The sequence below is a fragment of the Larimichthys crocea genome, chromosome XVII (genome assembly GCF_000972845.2).
Source record: "Larimichthys crocea isolate SSNF chromosome XVII, L_crocea_2.0, whole genome shotgun sequence".
NCBI classification, from domain to species: Eukaryota; Metazoa; Chordata; class Actinopteri; family Sciaenidae; genus Larimichthys; species Larimichthys crocea.
Genome location: NC_040027.1, coordinates 20046941 through 20064971, shown reverse-complemented (window position 1 = coordinate 20064971; position 18031 = coordinate 20046941). Strand labels below are relative to the sequence as shown.

General features: G+C 42.0%; 1 protein-coding gene across 1 annotated transcript; it reads left to right on the top strand.

Moving 5' to 3' along the window:
- Nucleotides 1-414: 414 nt before the first annotated feature.
- calr (calreticulin) lies at nt 415-5237 on the top strand. Its single transcript, XM_010743828.3, has 9 exons — nt 415-694; nt 1175-1276; nt 1846-2049; nt 2794-2888; nt 3104-3313; nt 3425-3538; nt 3928-4071; nt 4290-4382; nt 4518-5237. The coding sequence occupies exons 1-9, from the start codon at nt 601-603 to the stop codon at nt 4743-4745; spliced, it is 1284 nt and encodes a 427-aa protein (XP_010742130.3). The 5' UTR covers nt 415-600; the 3' UTR covers nt 4746-5237.
- The last annotated feature ends 12794 nt before the right edge of the window (nt 5238-18031 follow it).

The following is an 18031-nucleotide window of genomic DNA, read 5'->3' as shown; positions in this document are numbered from 1 at the left end:
TGACTATAAGAACATTTTATTGAGTTATTTTCGTGGGGAAGAAAGCGTAAAAAAGACATTGTTATTGCAAACAGGGTATTTTTAGATATCAAAACACGTCCAAAGAGAATCAAAATAAACAAATTTATATTATATGTCGGATTATTTCATTTAGTTTGCGTCCAGACACATTTAAAAACTGTTAAATTGCTGCTTTTACACTGATTTGTCCACGATTATTGTGATTTCCACCCCCACCCCCCCACACACATGATGCACCCACACGGCGCATCACCCTTCCCTGGGCGTGTATCAAGCAAACGCGTGGTCTGCTCTGATTGGCTACAGCTGGTTGTTCGTCCAGATTCTCTCCCCTCCGATTGGCCGAGACGGGTCTCTCTTCCTTATTGAGGATTGTAGCCGACGTCCAATCAGATTCAGACATCTGTTCCGAGCCGAGAGGAGAGCAGCGGTAACGTCGGAGCGTTTTGCACCGTAACACCTCTGTGAGACACCGGACTGACAAACAGCGGCTCCTGCGCGGCGTTAGACACTTTAATCTGACTCGTTTGTGATAATAAGCGGTTAGTTTTATTTAACAGGCTGCTACAGCTCGTCACCATGACCGCCCTGTCGCTGCTTTTGATGGCCGTGTCGGCCGCATCTGTACTGGCCGAGTCCGCTGTGTATTTTCGGGAGCAATTTGAAGACGGGGGTGAGGTTACACTGATTTTATACCTTCATTGTTTAACTGTGTTTGCTGCTTGTTGAAAACTGTAATAATATGAGGTGTTACAGCAATGAATCAGTGCATTCATTAATTGGAGCTATTGTTCATGCAAGGTGACTGGATGATTTTTTTGTCCTTTTACCTCCATTTCTATGATGCATTTAGTCTACATGAGCACCATTCATCTTTTGACCCTCCCCTCCCTTCCTCCCTGTCCTCCCCCCCCATCATCCCCTCCCCCTCTGCTGCACATCTCTGGTCATTACCTCTTTAGCTGTCTTGTCCTTGTCATAACAAAACACCACATAGGCAGTGATGATCGTCACATAAATCATGTCCCCCCCCCCCCTGCACCCTGCAGCGTAACACGTCCCTCGGTGCACCTTGCACTGATGCATCATCGGTGGTGGATTAGTAAGCCTGTGAGTGACTGCTGTGCAGCTGAACCTGTACTTGTTTGTGCAGATGCCTGGAAGAGTCGCTGGCTGGAGTCCAAGCACAAGTCAGACTACGGCCTGTTTGTCCTGACCGCAGGGAAGTTCTACGGAGACGCAGAGAAAGACAAAGGTGAGTGGGGAAAGGATCTGTGTCCACTCACATTGTTTTTGGATCCTCTGTTTGTTCACACACTGTTTAATGGGAGAATTGAGACCTCACGAGGTTTAAGAGGACAATTAGGATGTGGCACAATACTGAGGCGAGATCTATCCCTTTTTAAAAAGAAGTTGCATAGTGTTATTAAAGTCAAAATATATAGCACATATCAATCTCTTGCTTGACCTGGATATAAGAACTAGAAGTGAGTGACACTTTTGTTGAAGTTTTGCAAGTCTGTGCGCTCACATGTCATTATTGTTCGAAATATTCAACCCAAATGAGATTACTCTGAATGTAGGGCGTCTAGCTGTGAACCTGAAAATGTGCCCAGTGAAATCACCATGGGTGTTGTCAGATTGTCTTGAGTTGTTTCATTATTTACTGTGTGGGGCAGCTCCAGTATTTGCGTCGACATGACATCATCGCAACAGGCTGTTTCTCTGCTTGAGAAGAGGCGAACCCACACAACACACAAACGTTGGGTGAATCAGAAAGGTCCATATCGCGGTCATAATTTATATATTTCTCTCTCGCCACAGGTCTGCAGACGAGCCAGGACGCCCGCTTCTACGCCTCGTCAGCCCGTTTTGATGACTTTAGCAACAAGGGCGAGCCTCTAGTCATCCAGTTCACTGTGAAACATGAGCAGAGCATCGACTGTGGTGGTGGCTACATCAAACTGTTCCCATCTGGCCTCAACCAAGAGGACATGCATGGAGACTCTGTCTACAACATCATGTTTGGTGAGTTTAGACTCTTATCTAAAGAGGTTTTCAGTCTTAATGGGACCCTACCTGATTAAATAAAGGTTAAAAAATTTATTCTTCACTACAAGTCAACTGTACTGCAGACTGCAGTCACCTTATCAACAGTGAAACCTGTGTTGGTGGCATTTTTCGTCTCTTTGTCGACTCAGTTTTTGCATACACATAAAAAATGGCACCAGTTAAACACAAAATGTTACGGGAATTTTAAATAACAACCCTTAAATAAGGAGGATCGGATTCAAAGCATCAAAGTTTAAGTTGAATTTATTGTTCTTGTACAAGAGGAGCGTTTCACAGTGCAACCCCCTAAAGGGGTTACAGAGAAAAAGGCTCCCAGAGGAGCGTTAACAGTTGGTTCTTATACATTTTCCTGAAGATGGGCTGTCTCAACCCCTGTAAATTGTTAACAGTCAATTTGCATATAATGCCTTTAAACAGCTTATTTCCTAAAGAGTAGCCAGGATGTCCCCAATCTTGATGTCATCTCCCTGACTCATTCTGTTCTCAAATTCCTCTATTTATACGTTAACCTGGACTTTACCTTACCCTGCCAGTCTGAGTAAAACATCAATAAAGGGAAGTGCCCTAAGAACATATAATGTAAGAACAGACATTGTATAAGTTAAAACATCCAACTAGCTGTGTAACCCTAATTTTTATAACACAAAACAAGTTTCTACTCTCTTTACATTTTTACTTTTTTTTTATTTGCTTGTTCAGGTCCTGACATTTGTGGTCCTGGCACAAAGAAGGTTCATGTCATCTTCAACTACAAAGGCAAGAACCATCTGATTAACAAGGACATCAGATGCAAGGTGAGACATCATTGTGGTTCTTGTGTTTATATTCACTTGGGAAATGACAGAAACAGTTCCTTGTCTTTAGTCTTTTGCAGTAACAACACCGCTAGTGTCTTTCTGAGCATAAAACCAAACCAGCAAGGAGACGCTGAAAATGTTTAGCATTATAAGCACGTTACATATCAAGCACAATCAGAATAGCTGCCAACTTTTCTTTTTTCATCTTGCAGGATGATGAGTACTCCCACTTGTACACACTGATTGTCAACCCCGACAACACTTACGAAGTCAAGATCGACAATAAGAAGGTCGAGTCCGGCAATCTGGAGGATGACTGGGACTTCCTGCCTCCCAAAAAAATTAAGGACCCTGAAGCCAAAAAGCCAGAGGACTGGGATGACAGGGAGAAGATTCCCGACCCTGACGATAAGAAAACAGAGGTCATTCTGCTTGAGTCACACTAGAATTGTTTTTTTTTTTTTTTTTCATAAATATTTTGGTCCCATTTGTACCCACTTTTACACATTTAACTTTTCCTGTATCTTTGGTAGGACTGGGACAAGCCCGAGAACATCCCAGATCCTGATGCTAAGAAGCCTGATGACTGGGATGATGAGATGGACGGAGAGTGGGAGCCACCTATGGTCACTAACCCTGAATACAAGGTAAACTGCAAATGAATGAATATACAATGTTCAGTCAATAGGTGACACTATTGCTCTGTGTGAAATGACACTCTATTTGCTACGTAATACTCAATATTAATGCCATTTTATTGGAGTATCTCAGTTTAAAATGCATGCCTCAGATTGTAGTGCCCTCAAAGATTTCCTTATTTTGAATGTCTGTCGGTGATGAATGAGTAAAAAAGGGTCTGATTTTGGCCTGTTTCACCAGGAGTAAAGCTAAAAAGGTTGACTTTGTCAACATAAAATACAACGAGATGCACGTGTTTGTCATTTCTCACGTCCCTATTTCTGAAGCATTTTCTGAACTTTGACACACTGACATTAACCACACTGTCTGGCCTTCTGTGACTGTTTGCTGTCAATAGGGTGAGTGGAAGCCCAGAGAGATCAGCAATCCTGCCTACAAAGGCAAGTGGATCCACCCTGAGATTGACAACCCGGAGTACACGGCTGATTCTGAGATTTATAAATATGACAGCATCGGCGTGATTGGTCTCGACTTGTGGCAGGTAAGAAGATGCTGTAGCTGACTGTTTTATTGAATGAATTTAATAAAGACTGGCAAACTAGTTTATGACTTATACTCATAATTATATCCATGCAGGAACATTTTAGTTGTGTGTTTACAGTTTGTCAGTCAGTGCAAAGTTTCAGTTTAAGAGAAGTTGAAAAGTTGTCTTTTTCTTTTTCTTTTATTGATACTAAAATTACTTCTTTATTTTCGTAGGTCAAGTCTGGTACTATCTTTGATAACTTCCTGATCACCAACGACCCAATCCTGGCAGAGGAAGTAGGCAACGACACATGGGGTAAAACTAAGGTCAGAAACTTTCATCTTAACCGGTTTTCAAACATATAATCATCAATCATTGATTTATTTTGGGGTGTAATATCATATCCATTGCTCGCTGGGTGTAGCATTCTAACTTGTCGTCTTCATGTGTATCCTCTCCAGGACGCAGAGAAGAAGATGAAGGAAAGCCAAGAGGAGGAGAGGAAGAAACATGAGGAGGAGGACAAGCAGAGGAGAGAAGAGGCAAAGGAGGAAGACGAGGAGGAAGAAGAGAAGGACGAGGAGGAGGAGGAAGATGAAGAAGAGGAGGAGGACGGGGGGGAAGAGCAGGAGGAGGAGGAAGAAGAGGATGATGAAGGCACAGACTCTAAACTCAAGGACGAGTTATAAACTGCTCTGAAAATAACCAGACTGTCAATGAGCCATTGGAACAAGGCTGGAGACTGAGATGATGGACCCTCATCCTCATGACTGACACCCGGGCTGGGGGTTGGGTGGGATAGGTTTTTCTTCATTTCTTTGTTTGTTTACAAAACAAGGGAGTAGGTGGAAAAGGGTAATTATTGGTCTGTTTCCATGTGCTACTACTACTTTTATTATTATTATTATTATTATTATATTATTATTATTATTATTATTTAAAATATAATAATAATATTATTATTCATTATTAAATGAGTGAATGTGATAGGAAAAAAATGAAGATGTCATAACGAATGTCAAGACAGGAAATCATCAAACTTTTCACAGTTTATACCCAACAGTCATTTGTGTTCTGCAAAAATGTGGGTTTTTTATTTAGGTAATGTTGTGGTGACATGAAAAAAAGCTATATTTTGGTTTGTGGAATGATACCATGAAACTGTTTTGTTCACTCATGTTTTTTTTTGTATTTTGTCACTTTTTTTTTTGTTAACGTTTTGCATCACTTCGTTTCAAGATCTTCATGGCCTTTTTTAAAAACTATGTCAGTCTCAAAGGATCTGACTGGGTTAGCATCATTATGCAGGTCATTTTGCCTGCTCTTTTTAAACCTCTCTGTTCAAAAAAGGTTAATGCATGGGGACAGAGTGCATCAGGACTCGCATATATTCGACAACCTGTTCAAAAGAGCAGTCATCGTACGATGTTATATGGGGTGCTTTGAGATGAAACCTTTGCATAGTTTTGTACTGTTATGTTAACACTTTTCACTTCAATGCATATAATGTAGTCTCGTGTGTCTAATAATCTGTGCTCAAAATAGATGTGGATTAGAGAATACGTATAGCAGGAAAGCTTCCGTCATTTGGTCGCGTATTTTAGGTTTTACTCGTAGTTGGTGTGTACAACCAGTCTCCTTATTTTCGATGCTAATATCTCTGCACTGCTGTAACCCAACGCATGTCCCAAACAGTCCGAAAGATGTCCATTTTGTAAAAGACATATTTTGTACTAATGGTGTAGTAATTGAAGTGGGAAGATTTTCATGTGTATGTGTACGAAAAAAAAAGACAGGTAATTCTGTCCAATTACAACAACCAGAAGAAAATGAGCAGTGTTCTTCCTTTGTTTGTATTTTGAACACCTGCGTTACAGGCTAGCCACAGCATTTTTGTTCATTTTTGTCCAATCGTTCAACTGATTATTGCTTTATAGCTGTGGGAGAAAGTAACTATACATTTACAACTCTTCAGAAGAGAGATGGAGCTCTTGACTAGTTTTAACATACCAGACATATGATCTGTGTATAAATGAAACAACCCACCTATACTGGTGGTGATAATAATAATAATATAATATAATTAATTTTAAGTATGATTTGACTGCAGGGTCTTGACTATCTTTACACTGTTGTCGGTTACTGTGTCAGTGATTGAGATCTGTTGGACGAATGGACTATAATATACCGAACTATGTTTTCATTATGAGAGCAATGAGAGGGTGAGACAAGCAGTACTTATTGGTTGCAATCTGCAACCTCGCCACTAGATGCTGCTAAATCCTACACCCTGAACCTTACACATATGCTGCATATTTAGATATTTGACCAAACATTTGGCCAATAGATAGACAGACAGTAAAGAATTCATAAATATTTCTTTTTTTTAGTATGTAGATCTTAATGTGAAATAAAATGTATAATATTTAATCATTAAAGGGCAAAGGTGTGAGATTATGGCTTTAAAGTTGCAGATTGCAACCAAATGAATACCGATTGCACACCCTCCTTTTTTGCATGAAGGATAACACAACAGGGGCTGTGAATCTTGAAGAAAACAGAAAAAGGTTCTACGTAGAGCGATGTTTGGTTTTCTGTCTTAATATATGGTAATAAAAACATAGAGATTCTTTTCAGGTTTTATCAATGACAGTATAAGAATGGACAGAGCCTGAGTGACGTCACGCATAGGTTTCTGAAGAGTTGTTTTAAAGCCAAAAATATGTGATGCTGGACGACGCCACGTTGGATGTACTGCTTTTCCACCTCCCAGCTCATCTAATTCCTGTCAAATGAAGCTAGCCAAACTGTTAATATGCGCAACATTAAGTCTTAATATCATCTGGAGGGGTGAGTTTAAAAAAAAATAATAATGAGGAAACTAGCTATAAAGACCAAAACGTTTTTTTACCAAGCTGTTTGTTTCTACTGTGAAGTGGACATTTTAACATGGGACTTATGGGGGTTGAATACATTTGCAACCTGTCTCAAGAGGCATTACAGTTTACAGTTTAGCACTTCTGCTTAGCTTCATTTCCAAGCACCAGAAACCAAAGTTTGGTTTGTCCGGTCTGGGCTACTGTAGAAACATGGTGGTTCAACATGGCGGACTCCATGGAAGAGGACCCGCTCCCTCTGTAGATATAAAGGTCATTCTATCCAATCCTTTTTTTCTAATAGCACGATTCTAGCCAACACAGGTATCCAAAGTGCTGCACAACAAAATAAAACACAATAAATAAAAAATAGAAACACAATAAAAACATTAAGTAGACAAGGAAGATTAAAAAAAAAACAAACTAAAACTAGAGAAAATTCTAAAGGAAATTTTGAGTGTGCGTGACTCTGGCCCGTCGTCCCCATATCTATTTAAGCATGTCTTGCTCTGCTGTCTCTGTCTGCCATTTTAGACAGACGAGTTCAAATTAAGTGCCAACATGGTCAGCAACAATACTGTACTGTAACAATACGGTAGGCTGTGGCGTTGCAACGATGCTCAATTAGTACTAAGGGGCCCAAAGTGTGCCAAGAAATATCCCCCACATCATTACACCACCACACCAGCCTGAACTGTTGTACTAGTAGGTGGACCCTGCTTTCATGTTGTCCGACGCCAATTCTGACCCTACCATCTGAATGTCGCAGCAGAGAAATTGAGACTCATCAGACCAGGCAGCGTTTTTCCAATCTTCTATTGTCCAATTTTGTGAGCCTGTGCGAATTGTAGCCCTAGTTTCCTGTTCTTAGCTGACAGGAGTGGCACCCGGTGTGGTCTTCTGCTGCTGTAGCCACTTCCTCACGGTTCGACATGTGTGCGTTCAGAGATGCTCTTCTGCATACCTTGGTTGTAATGTAGTGGTTATTTGAGTTACTGTTGCCTTTCTATCAGCTCGAACCAGTCTGGCCATTCTTTCTGACCTCTGTTATCAACAAGGCATTTTGGCACAGAACCTGACGCTCACTGGATATTTTTCTTTTCGGCCCAGTTCTGTAAACCCTAGAGATGGTTGTGCGTGAAAATCCCGTAGATCAGCCGTATTCTGAAGTACTCAGACCACCCGTCTGGCACCAACAACCATGCACAGTTCAAAGTCACTTAAATCACCTTTCTCCCCATTCTGATGCTCGGTTTGAACTGCAAGCAGAATCGTTCTTGACCATGTCTACATGCCTAAATGCCTTGAGTTGCTGCCATGTGTTGGCTGTCGAAATTTGCGTTAACGAAGCAGTGGACAAGGTGGCCTAATAAAGGGCTGGTGAGGTGTATATATAATCTTCCTACATATTTTAAGATTTCCTACATTCCTTGAGGTTGCATTAAAAAAACGTAGTTCCACAGGTTCATCTGATATTTTAGTTTTTGTCAGCGACTTTACAATCCTTAAGTAGTCCCACGTCAGTGATTCATAACCAAGACAATTTTTTTCCTATTTTAGACAACCTTATTCTGCTGGTCGAGCTGTCAAACCTGCAGCTTGAAGGTGAATCAGACACTTCCTACTTTGCGAGAGTTTAAGCTGGTTTCAAAGAACCTGTCTTCTGATTCGTGTAGTGGTTTTCGGCCTGCCAGACCTCTTCCTGTCAGAGTTTTTTCCACTTTCTGCCGTTTTTGATGGTGTAAGCGACGAGGGCTTTGAGACTCGGGCCTCACTTCAACAACCCTTTTCTTGCTGTTATTATAGCACTATATTGTTTTTTGCAGGTGATATGTCCAAATAATGCTCCAGAACTGTTTGGTTATAAACACTGCTTTTATACAGACGGGTTGTCAGTACTCAAACATTGTTTAGGAACTTTGCAACACATTTCAAGGTTTAATTTACTTCCACTGCTGCAGAAATACAGTTTGTTAAACCCATTATTTGGTTCCTTTTTACTCTTTTACCTTATTTGACTCCATTCAGTTCAAGTTTTCAAACTTCCAACAGCTTTCTGTTTACATTGTACCATCAAGGTGTTTTAAAACTGTAGGTGGAGTTGTGTACATGTATATTCGATTTCTCCAAACATACAACTCGGAATATGGATGCTGTCATAAAATTTGTTCAGGGTTTCGAAAGTTATCCCAGAAATTTTTAGCTCTTTAGTGGAGAATCTGTTTGAGGGCATTTATCCAAAACAATTATTGTGACACATCTAGCGGATTTTAATTTTAAGAGCTGTGTTAACTCAAAAATCACTGAGGGTAAAGTAGCTATAAACAGTGGATACTGTTACATAAATTAAATGTTCATTATTGAATTTAACTCAAAACCTATTGGTAAAAACAAGAACAGATACTGCATGGTAGGGACTAGTGTGTGGATTCGAGGCAAACTGTAAATAGATCCCCCTCAATGTCCACACACTGAAGTCAGTGTGTCTTTCTTGGAGCGTCTAAGTTTCGGAGCTTCACAACATGCTGCCACAGAGGAAGACGTAGTGACAGCTTCATCTGTCACAGCCGAGTTCCTCTGGACTGTCATGCTCTTCTGGTTGGTGATGCTCGGTTTGTTCCTGTATTGAATGAAGCAAAAATCTAAATTTTGTGTGTGAATCGCTCTTAATCTGGCCCCTCTCCTGAGACCAGTTTGCTTGGGACACCCGACCAGGATGACTCCAACAACAACACAGGTCCAGGGTACCAGGAACACGCAAACCTCTCCACCACGATAAGGTAGCGGATTCTTGAGAGGAACGGGTATTGTTTGGTGCAATGGTTGACTACGGATAGGACATGGACAACAGGACAGGACAGGAGACATGACGGACAGGGGACGACGTGACCGGACACGGACCAGGGGACGACAGTAAGCCACAGGACATGGGACTACAGGGACAAGGACAGCACAGGACAGGGGGAGACCCGACAGGAGACAGGACAGGGTACGACAGACAGGACAGCACACGAAGGGGACAGGACGTAAGGGACGACAGGACAGTACGCCCACAGGTACAGGGACTCCAGGACAGGACAGGGGACACCAGACATTACTAGGGCCACAGGACAGTGGACGAAAGACAGGGACAGTGACGACCAGTACAGGAAGCACCTGACAGGGGACGACCTGCACCAGGCCGGTGACTACAGGACAGGACAGGAAGGGGACTACAGGACAGGACAGGCCAGGGATAGGACCATGTTACTAGACAGTGTGACTGGGCGACTTACCTAAGATGTACAGGATTAACACTTGGCTAATCACAGGACATTAAGCAACACAGCTTTTAGCCTGGGCGCCATCGGCTCGAGGGCAGGGGGGGAGGAATGTCGGCACTTCGGGAGCCCGGAGGGCCAGCCGAGTCGTGAGGGGCGTCAGGTTCGTGCTCCAGTGATAAACGTGCTGGTCTCTCATCGAAGGAGGGCTACATCGGCCTCAACAAACCAAGACAGTGATGAGGGAGGTGGGGGCCAGCGTAAATGGCGCCCTCAGGTGACAGACGGGCCACAAGAAGCAGAAGGGGCATCGGACAACGCCGCCGCAGCATGATGGGCATGATCAGGAGCAGGGAGGGCCTCCGTGTGCAGACTCGGCTTCAGGGACGACTCCGCGAGCAGCGTGACTGGATGGCGTCCGCCAGCCAGGCAGGGAAGAAGAGGTATAGAGAGGGCAGCGGCGGCTTGGGGCCGGGATGGGAGGAGAGGACCGGCAGGAGAGAACATTGGGGGATGACATGACAGAACAGGAGAGACATGGAGGACCAGACGAGGGAAAATATACAGGTGAGACCGGAGAGGGGCATACAGGAGATGACGGACACGAGATGACATGCGACGACATGAGAGGACAGGACAGTATGAGGATCAGACCGAGAGTACAGTGTGAACGACAGGAGCGGGACATGAACGAGAGTGACAGGTGACGACAGTAGAGGACATTACAGTACACGACAGGACGTAGATGAGAGTGAGAGGTGAGCCACGACAGGAATGAAGGACCAGCTAGATGTACAGGGGAGACAGTCAATAAGAGACCAGTTGCCGACACACAGGAGAGGACAGTAGAGGCAAGTTTACTCATTACGATAAACTCTTACAGTTTACTACACTAAATTATGTACAGTACAGTGATAGGACAGTTTCCTTTACATTTAAATAAATACATACTTTACATTTTGCACAACTAAACTTCATTAATCAACTACATCTTTATCCTGTTCTCCATTCTCTACTGTCGAGGAGGGGTGGAATGCGGCCACTTCTGTTATACTGCAGGACATCCTAATTCGTAGTTGTCATGTTTGTCCTCCGTGATAACAGTGAGTCTTTTCACGACAGGATGGCTACACGGCCTCTCAAAACAATCCATGATGATGCGGTTGTTGCCATCTTAAACTTCTTCCTCAGGTACGTACGGTCACAAGAGCGAGAAGTTTCATCTGAAACTCCTCATCATCATGATTGTCTCGTCTCGTAGCATCCATTGTCGGCTGAGCTTCCTCCTCTGTTCAGACTTTCTTCAGCAGAATCCCTCATCATCTGACTGGATGTCTTCCACCATCCAGTCAGAAGAAAGAAGATTACTCCTTCCAGCGTTTCCCTGGCCTTGGATGGGGGTCCTGTCCTCATCACTGTCCCCTGCTCCTCTTACTGGAAACGCTGAGTACCAGAAAGGCGGAGGTGGGATCCTCGATGCTGCTTGAGGACTCAGGCGATGATTTCACACTCCAACTCACGCCTTCCTCGACCCTCATCAGCACCACAGAGCAGCCAGTGATGTGGCCATCGGTCTCATCTGAGGAACTGATGCCCAAAAAGGCTCTGTCATCATTGAAGAGCTGAGGCCCAGGAGCCTTCGCCTTCAGATGGAAAAACGAACCTGAGAAGGCATCGTCCTCATCTTGAGGAACTGGAGGAGGGAGTATTCGCCTTCGTCTGAAGAGCCTGAAACAGGGGACGTCTTCGTCTCGTCAGAAGAGGTGGATCCTCGTCTCATCCGAAGGGATAAGCGGGTCACCATCTTCCCTCAGAAAAGGCCAGAGCTCTCATCTTCATCCGAAGAGAAGATGTCGGGTCATCACCCATCCATCAGCAAAGACGGAGCCTCGCCATCATCGCGAAAGACGATGCGTGGTCACCTCCTCTCCGCAGGAATAATGACGCCCTCGTCATCAACCATTCGAATGAAAATACGAACAACTACCTTCCCACGAGGCGTCGATTCTGGCAGGAAAATATTAAAAGTTGTGTGTGAGAAATGAGGACATGAAAAAACACACATGCAAATCTCTCATGAGTATACATGTTTCACAGGTCACAGCGTCCATGCAAGACCACACACTTATTTACGAAGGTGATGATGAAAACATCAAACGGCTCCACACACACACACCACACACACACACACAACACACACACACACACACAAACACCACACAACACCACAGTGGTACCAACATGGACCGTGCACCATCAACATGCAATAACCTTATTACAAAAAGACTATCAATTGGTGTCAAAAACGGAAACAAGTTGTCTTGCCCAGTCCTTCCTACAAGCACAACATGATGACTGAATCGCGCAAACAAGGATACAGAGACAAACCAGACGACATCACAGCTACGTGAACAGACGTGACCGAAACAGAGGAATTGCAGAAGAAATTTTAAAACCGACTGACGAAATAGAAAAGGTTACAAACAAAAAATCTAGGCCAACCTCTGACAAATGGATGTAAAAAAAAACAGGTTTGCACGTTAATGAAAAGGAAAAACCGCAAACATACTGGTTACATCCTCAAGTTAACAATAAACTTTTACTAAGTAAATTAGTTTCATTCAGGCTGTGGGCCAAGCAAACCAGACCAACCATGTAATACATATTCCACTCCATATCACAACACCATTGGTTAAACAATGGTTCATATTACAGTTTGTACATAAAAATATAGTTCCTCTTTTAACATAAACATGTTGAAAAATGACTATTTGAGGTTTTGAGGAGGCATGTTCATGTAATATGTATGGGGCGACGGGGCCAGAGTCAGGCACACTCAAAATTTCTTTAGAAATTTTTCGGGTAATTAAATCAATCATCAATCTCACAAATAATCCATTCAAACACTATTGTTTACAAGTATATTTTAGTTTTGTCCTAAAAATGATTCATTACGTTGGAACTTTAAACGACAAACAGCCTGTGTACGTTTTAAACCAGGTGAGCTCTGATTACGCAGCGCTTAGGCGTTACCTTCCCGCTAAAAAGTTCATCGTCTCATGGTGATAAAAATGTACATTTGATGCGTTTTATGAAAAAACGGCGCCCAGTCCCATTTGACTTAAAAATATTTGTTTCACTCAAATCGACAATATAATACAAATACAATATATAATCAAAAATGAAAACGTCAATACATCGCTGCCCTATTGTTAAGAGTGTTTTCCCCGAAGGTTTAAAAGCGCGAAAACAACCTAAACTAACAAACACGTTTACATACCCCGAGTATGACCCATCTGTATCTTGAAAACATTTTCCACCGTCCATTTAAAATTGACACAGGTTATGCTCACATTTAGAATAAGAATAAGAATACAATGATGTTAAGTGTCTTAACCACCCGGAGGCAAGGTCCAGCTCAGGGCAGCGCAGGCAGAGGCAGGTCCACGCAGGCAAGGTTCTCGGGGGAGGGAGAGGGGGGCGGTCCGGCAGCAGGCATCTTTCCCGAGGGTGTTTTCTCTCTCCTTCGGCCTTTTTCCCTCATCCTCCTTTTTCCTTCTGCTTTTTTTCTGGCGTCTTCGTCTTCTTCTTTTCCCCTTCCTTTATTCGCTCCTTCTCTCCTTCTTCTATGCCAACTGTAAATAAGTGAAAATAAACATCCTCGCTCCGTCTCTCATCCGTTCTCTCCTCTCTGCTTCCCTCGCTCCTCTTCTCCTCCTTCCTTTTTTCTCTCTCTGCCCTTCTTCTTCCTTCCTCTTTCTCCTTCTCCTCCTTCTTCTCCTTCTTCTCCTCTCGGTTGTCCGGTAGGTTTTCCACGCGGTCAGTCTTTGCAAGCAGGTCGACTCCGGGTCAAGTTCACGAGCAAAGTGAGAACGTGCGAAAGGTCAGCGGGCCTTATATATGACCTCGTCTGCACGTGACCGTTCTATTTCCATAGCTACTACTGACGCACGCGCATATACAGCACGTGTGCGTGTGTGCGCGTTAAAGATGCGCTAAATGATGACTTTCTGATTTTTATTGTTTCCACAACTGTGATGTGAAGGAATCTGAAATGCATGAAGCCCCAGAGGCTTGAAGGATGATATTTTATATTGTCCAGCCAAAGTCATGACTTGTACAGGTTATTATCTTGTGCAGACAGCGAGCAATATGTTTACTTGTTCTTACAACTTGTATATGTTTCTATCACTGAATAATAAGATCATAGGCAAGGCAATAACTTCAGCACATACATATCTTGAAAATTAAACATGTACAGTCAGTAAATCTTATTCTATTGATGTTTGTGCAGGCAGCTATTTTTCTGTTTTCTGATGTTTTTGTTTGGCCTCATCATCTCTTTTATGGTGTTCATTTTTAAGATGTAAGTGTGAAGAGTGACTTCTGATTTTACCCTCAGTTATTAATATTTTTAAAATAAATATCTCACCACCTCATTTTACTTTTTTACTTCTTTTTTTTTGTTACATTTTTTTATTTATTCAATAATGGCTTTAGATGAGTTTGAACACGTCGGCACAGGTTCGTCACATTGTGTATTATTATTCACGTATGAGAGAAATGCAGCATTACTTGAGGTAATTGTTATTAATAACTATCCCAGGATGAAACGTCCTATAGCACCATACTGTTCTCATCTTCTCTGGTACACATTTGTCCCAGACAGTCTCAGTAACTCTGAACGATGCAGAGAAAGATTAGTAGGCATCCCTCCACAGTCCTGCCCTGCTGTAATTGATTTCTCTATTCCTGTATTGCTGTAAGTATAGTGTGCAGTCTGGGCAGTCACAGTAATAAGACCACACAGGCCCTCAGACAACACTCACCAGCAATGCCCCCCCGGATTACCCAATTCTACTGTAGTGCTGATCCTTATGAGCTAGTTTAGACCCTAGGACAATACAGTAAAGGTGAAGATGATGTGTCTGTGTGTGTGAGAGAGAGATGCAGTGGACAGGATAGGGCAACTCAGAGGGTGAGGGAGAGAGAGGGCTGGATGAAATTGAGAGGAGAAAAGAAATGATCTCTCTGATCTTTACCTGGATATATAAATTTCAGTTTTCATAGGAGGATCTTCATATTTATAGGCTTAGGAACATGTTTAAGCGTGCAATGCTTGAATTTCAGAAATGATTCATTAATCTGTTCCTTTACAGTGAGGACCTCTGCTGATGCTCCTCCACTGTCTATTTATCAACAGTAATCCTGCTTATATTAACGACAATATACAGTATATATATATATAATCAATATATATAGTGCATTCCAAGATGGGTATTAAAAGCCTAATTCCTTGCGGGAGAAGTATGTAAAGGATAACTCGCCCAATTTTAAGCTACGCCTTTCTTTCTTTTTCTTAGCTACACAACCTTGTTTAAGCCTTTTTTAAAGAGCGGCTGTTTGATGGACTGTGGTGACATAAACGTGCTGAGCCTCAGGCCCAGGTGTGTTCGGGTGTAGGGATAAAGTACGGCATCATGGATCTAGTTTGTGGTGATTGGAAAAAAGCCTCTGCTCGCTTTGAATGTCTCTCGACTCCATCCGTAAAGACTCAAACCTCAATCAGTCGATCAGTCACGAGTGCTTGCTTCAGATCCGTAAAAGCGAGGGACAACTGGAATCTCAGGTACCCAAAAAAAAAAGACAAGTGAAGAGTTTCTTAACATAACCTGTTTTCTTCATCTTGATTTTTCTCATCTCAACTGTGTTTAACCAAAAACCAGGATGTGTTTATTTATACCTTTTTATATTAGCAGAACAAGCTAGGACAATATATCATTGGTGTCTTTTTGTCATCTGTCTTCATTGTTATACTGAATCTGCTTGTTTGCTCATTTTTGTAGTCTGTCCTCATTTTAAAGTCAAATTCTCAAATCAGCCAGTGAAGCTAAGTACTTACTTACACAAAAGTCAAACATAATAATAGTCGTTCTTCATGCTACAGGCACCTTCTCTCCCATCGGAATAAGCTAAAGCTTAAGCTCATGTAAGTTTTTATGACTGCGAAGCTGCACTTCAAAGTGGATCTCCCTCTAATTGAAAGATGGGAGTTTAAAAGACGTACCTGCATTAGACATTACAATAACCAGAGAATTACACATCTATGGGTGCTTCCCTTCAAATTATTAGCACATATAGAAAACTGTTATTTGTCAAATTTTTGAAATATACAGCGACTTAAACTCTGCATTACTAGACCCCTACCATTGACAGGCCCAAGGCCATGGGAGTCACTCCCTTAAATGTTCATGAAATGGACAAAGACGCTTGTTCTCAAACGGCCCACAACAGGGCGCTAACATGTTACCTCCTAATGCCAAAGCTATGCCAAGGTATAGATGAGCTGCAGAGTAAAACTGTGCTCACAGGAACAGGATATGACACAGTCACAACACTATAGATAGACAGTACATAGATGTTTTATTTGCTCAGTACAACACTAGCCAACTCTAGTTTACCTCAGAATAACTCTGTGTCACGAACATGTCACAGGCCAACTGTCACGACCCCGACAGCGGCCGTTTATTGTGACTGTTTATGATAGTGACAGTGTTATGTAGCATTTATGACGGTGGGGTTGGCCCTGTATTGTTAACATATATTCACCTCAAACAGTTCTCTCGTCCGGCTTTGGACAGGAACCCCAAAGCTGCATGCTGTTTATTATTGTTGTTGTTGTTGTTGTTGTTGTTATTGTTATTATTACTGCTCTTCTCTACCTGCTTTTATCTGACGATGAGAAAACAATAACAATAATAACAATAATAAAATTGTGCCTGACTCTGGCCCCGTCGCCCCCATACATTATTACTGACACTGCTCAGCAAATTCAGTACTAGAAAATTCCTGCAGAAATTTTGAGACTGATGAGTGGGCTGTTGCCGGGGGTCTGTATTCAAAAAGCACACCTCAAATAGTCATTTTTATCATGTTTATTTAGACACGTGCTAGCAATTACCATGTTAATATTAACATGTTAACATTAGCATGTCAGCGCTGATGTGCTAGCGATTAACATTAGCATGTTAACAATAGCATGTTAACGGTGATGCGCTGACGCACTAGCAATTAACATTAGCAGGTTAACATTAACATGTTAGCATTTAGCATGTTACTGCTGATGTGCTAGCAATTAACAATAGCATGTTAGCATTAACATGTTAGCATTAACATGTTAGCATTAGCATGTTAGCATTAACATGTTAACAATAGCATGTTAGCATTAACATGTTAGCATTAGCATTTTAACATTAGCATGTTAGCATTAACATGTTAACAATAGCATGTTAACGCTGATGCGCTGACGCACTAGCAATTAACATTAGCATGTTAGCATTTAGCGGGTTAGCATTTATCATGTTACCATTGATGTGCTAGCAATTAACAATAGCATGTTAACATTAGCATGTTAGCATTAGCATGTTAACATTAGCATGTTAACATTAACATGTTAACAATAGCATGTTAACATTAGCATGTTAACATTAGCATGTTAACATTAGCATGTTAACAATAGCATTTTAACGCTGATGTGCTGACGCACTAGCAATTAACATTAGCAGGTTAACGTTACCATGTTAACATTAGCAATTATCATTAGCATGTTAGCGGTGATGCGCTAGCAATTAACATTAGCATGTTAACATCTTGCATAGAGTGTGCTCTTTCAGGCACACTCAATAATAATAAGCGCGGTGGATTACTGTCATAAAAACATAAAGATTACACACAAATGTAAATATAGTTATGCATATTATAATTAATTTCTATCAATAGATTTGCTTAACCCTAGAACACCAACGTCGGGTGATTTTCACCCACACAATTCTTGTCATG

Bases quoted from the DNA above. Each gene is read 5' to 3' on its own strand.
- calr (XM_010743828.3), top strand. From the start codon at position 601: ATGACCGCCCTGTCGCTGCTTTTGATGGCCGTGTCGGCCGCATCTGTA. The intron at 3,314-3,424 runs GTCATTCTGCTT...TATCTTTGGTAG, and splicing joins CTGACGATAAGAAAACAGAG to GACTGGGACAAGCCCGAGAA. The intron at 4,383-4,517 runs GTCAGAAACTTT...TATCCTCTCCAG, and splicing joins ACACATGGGGTAAAACTAAG to GACGCAGAGAAGAAGATGAA.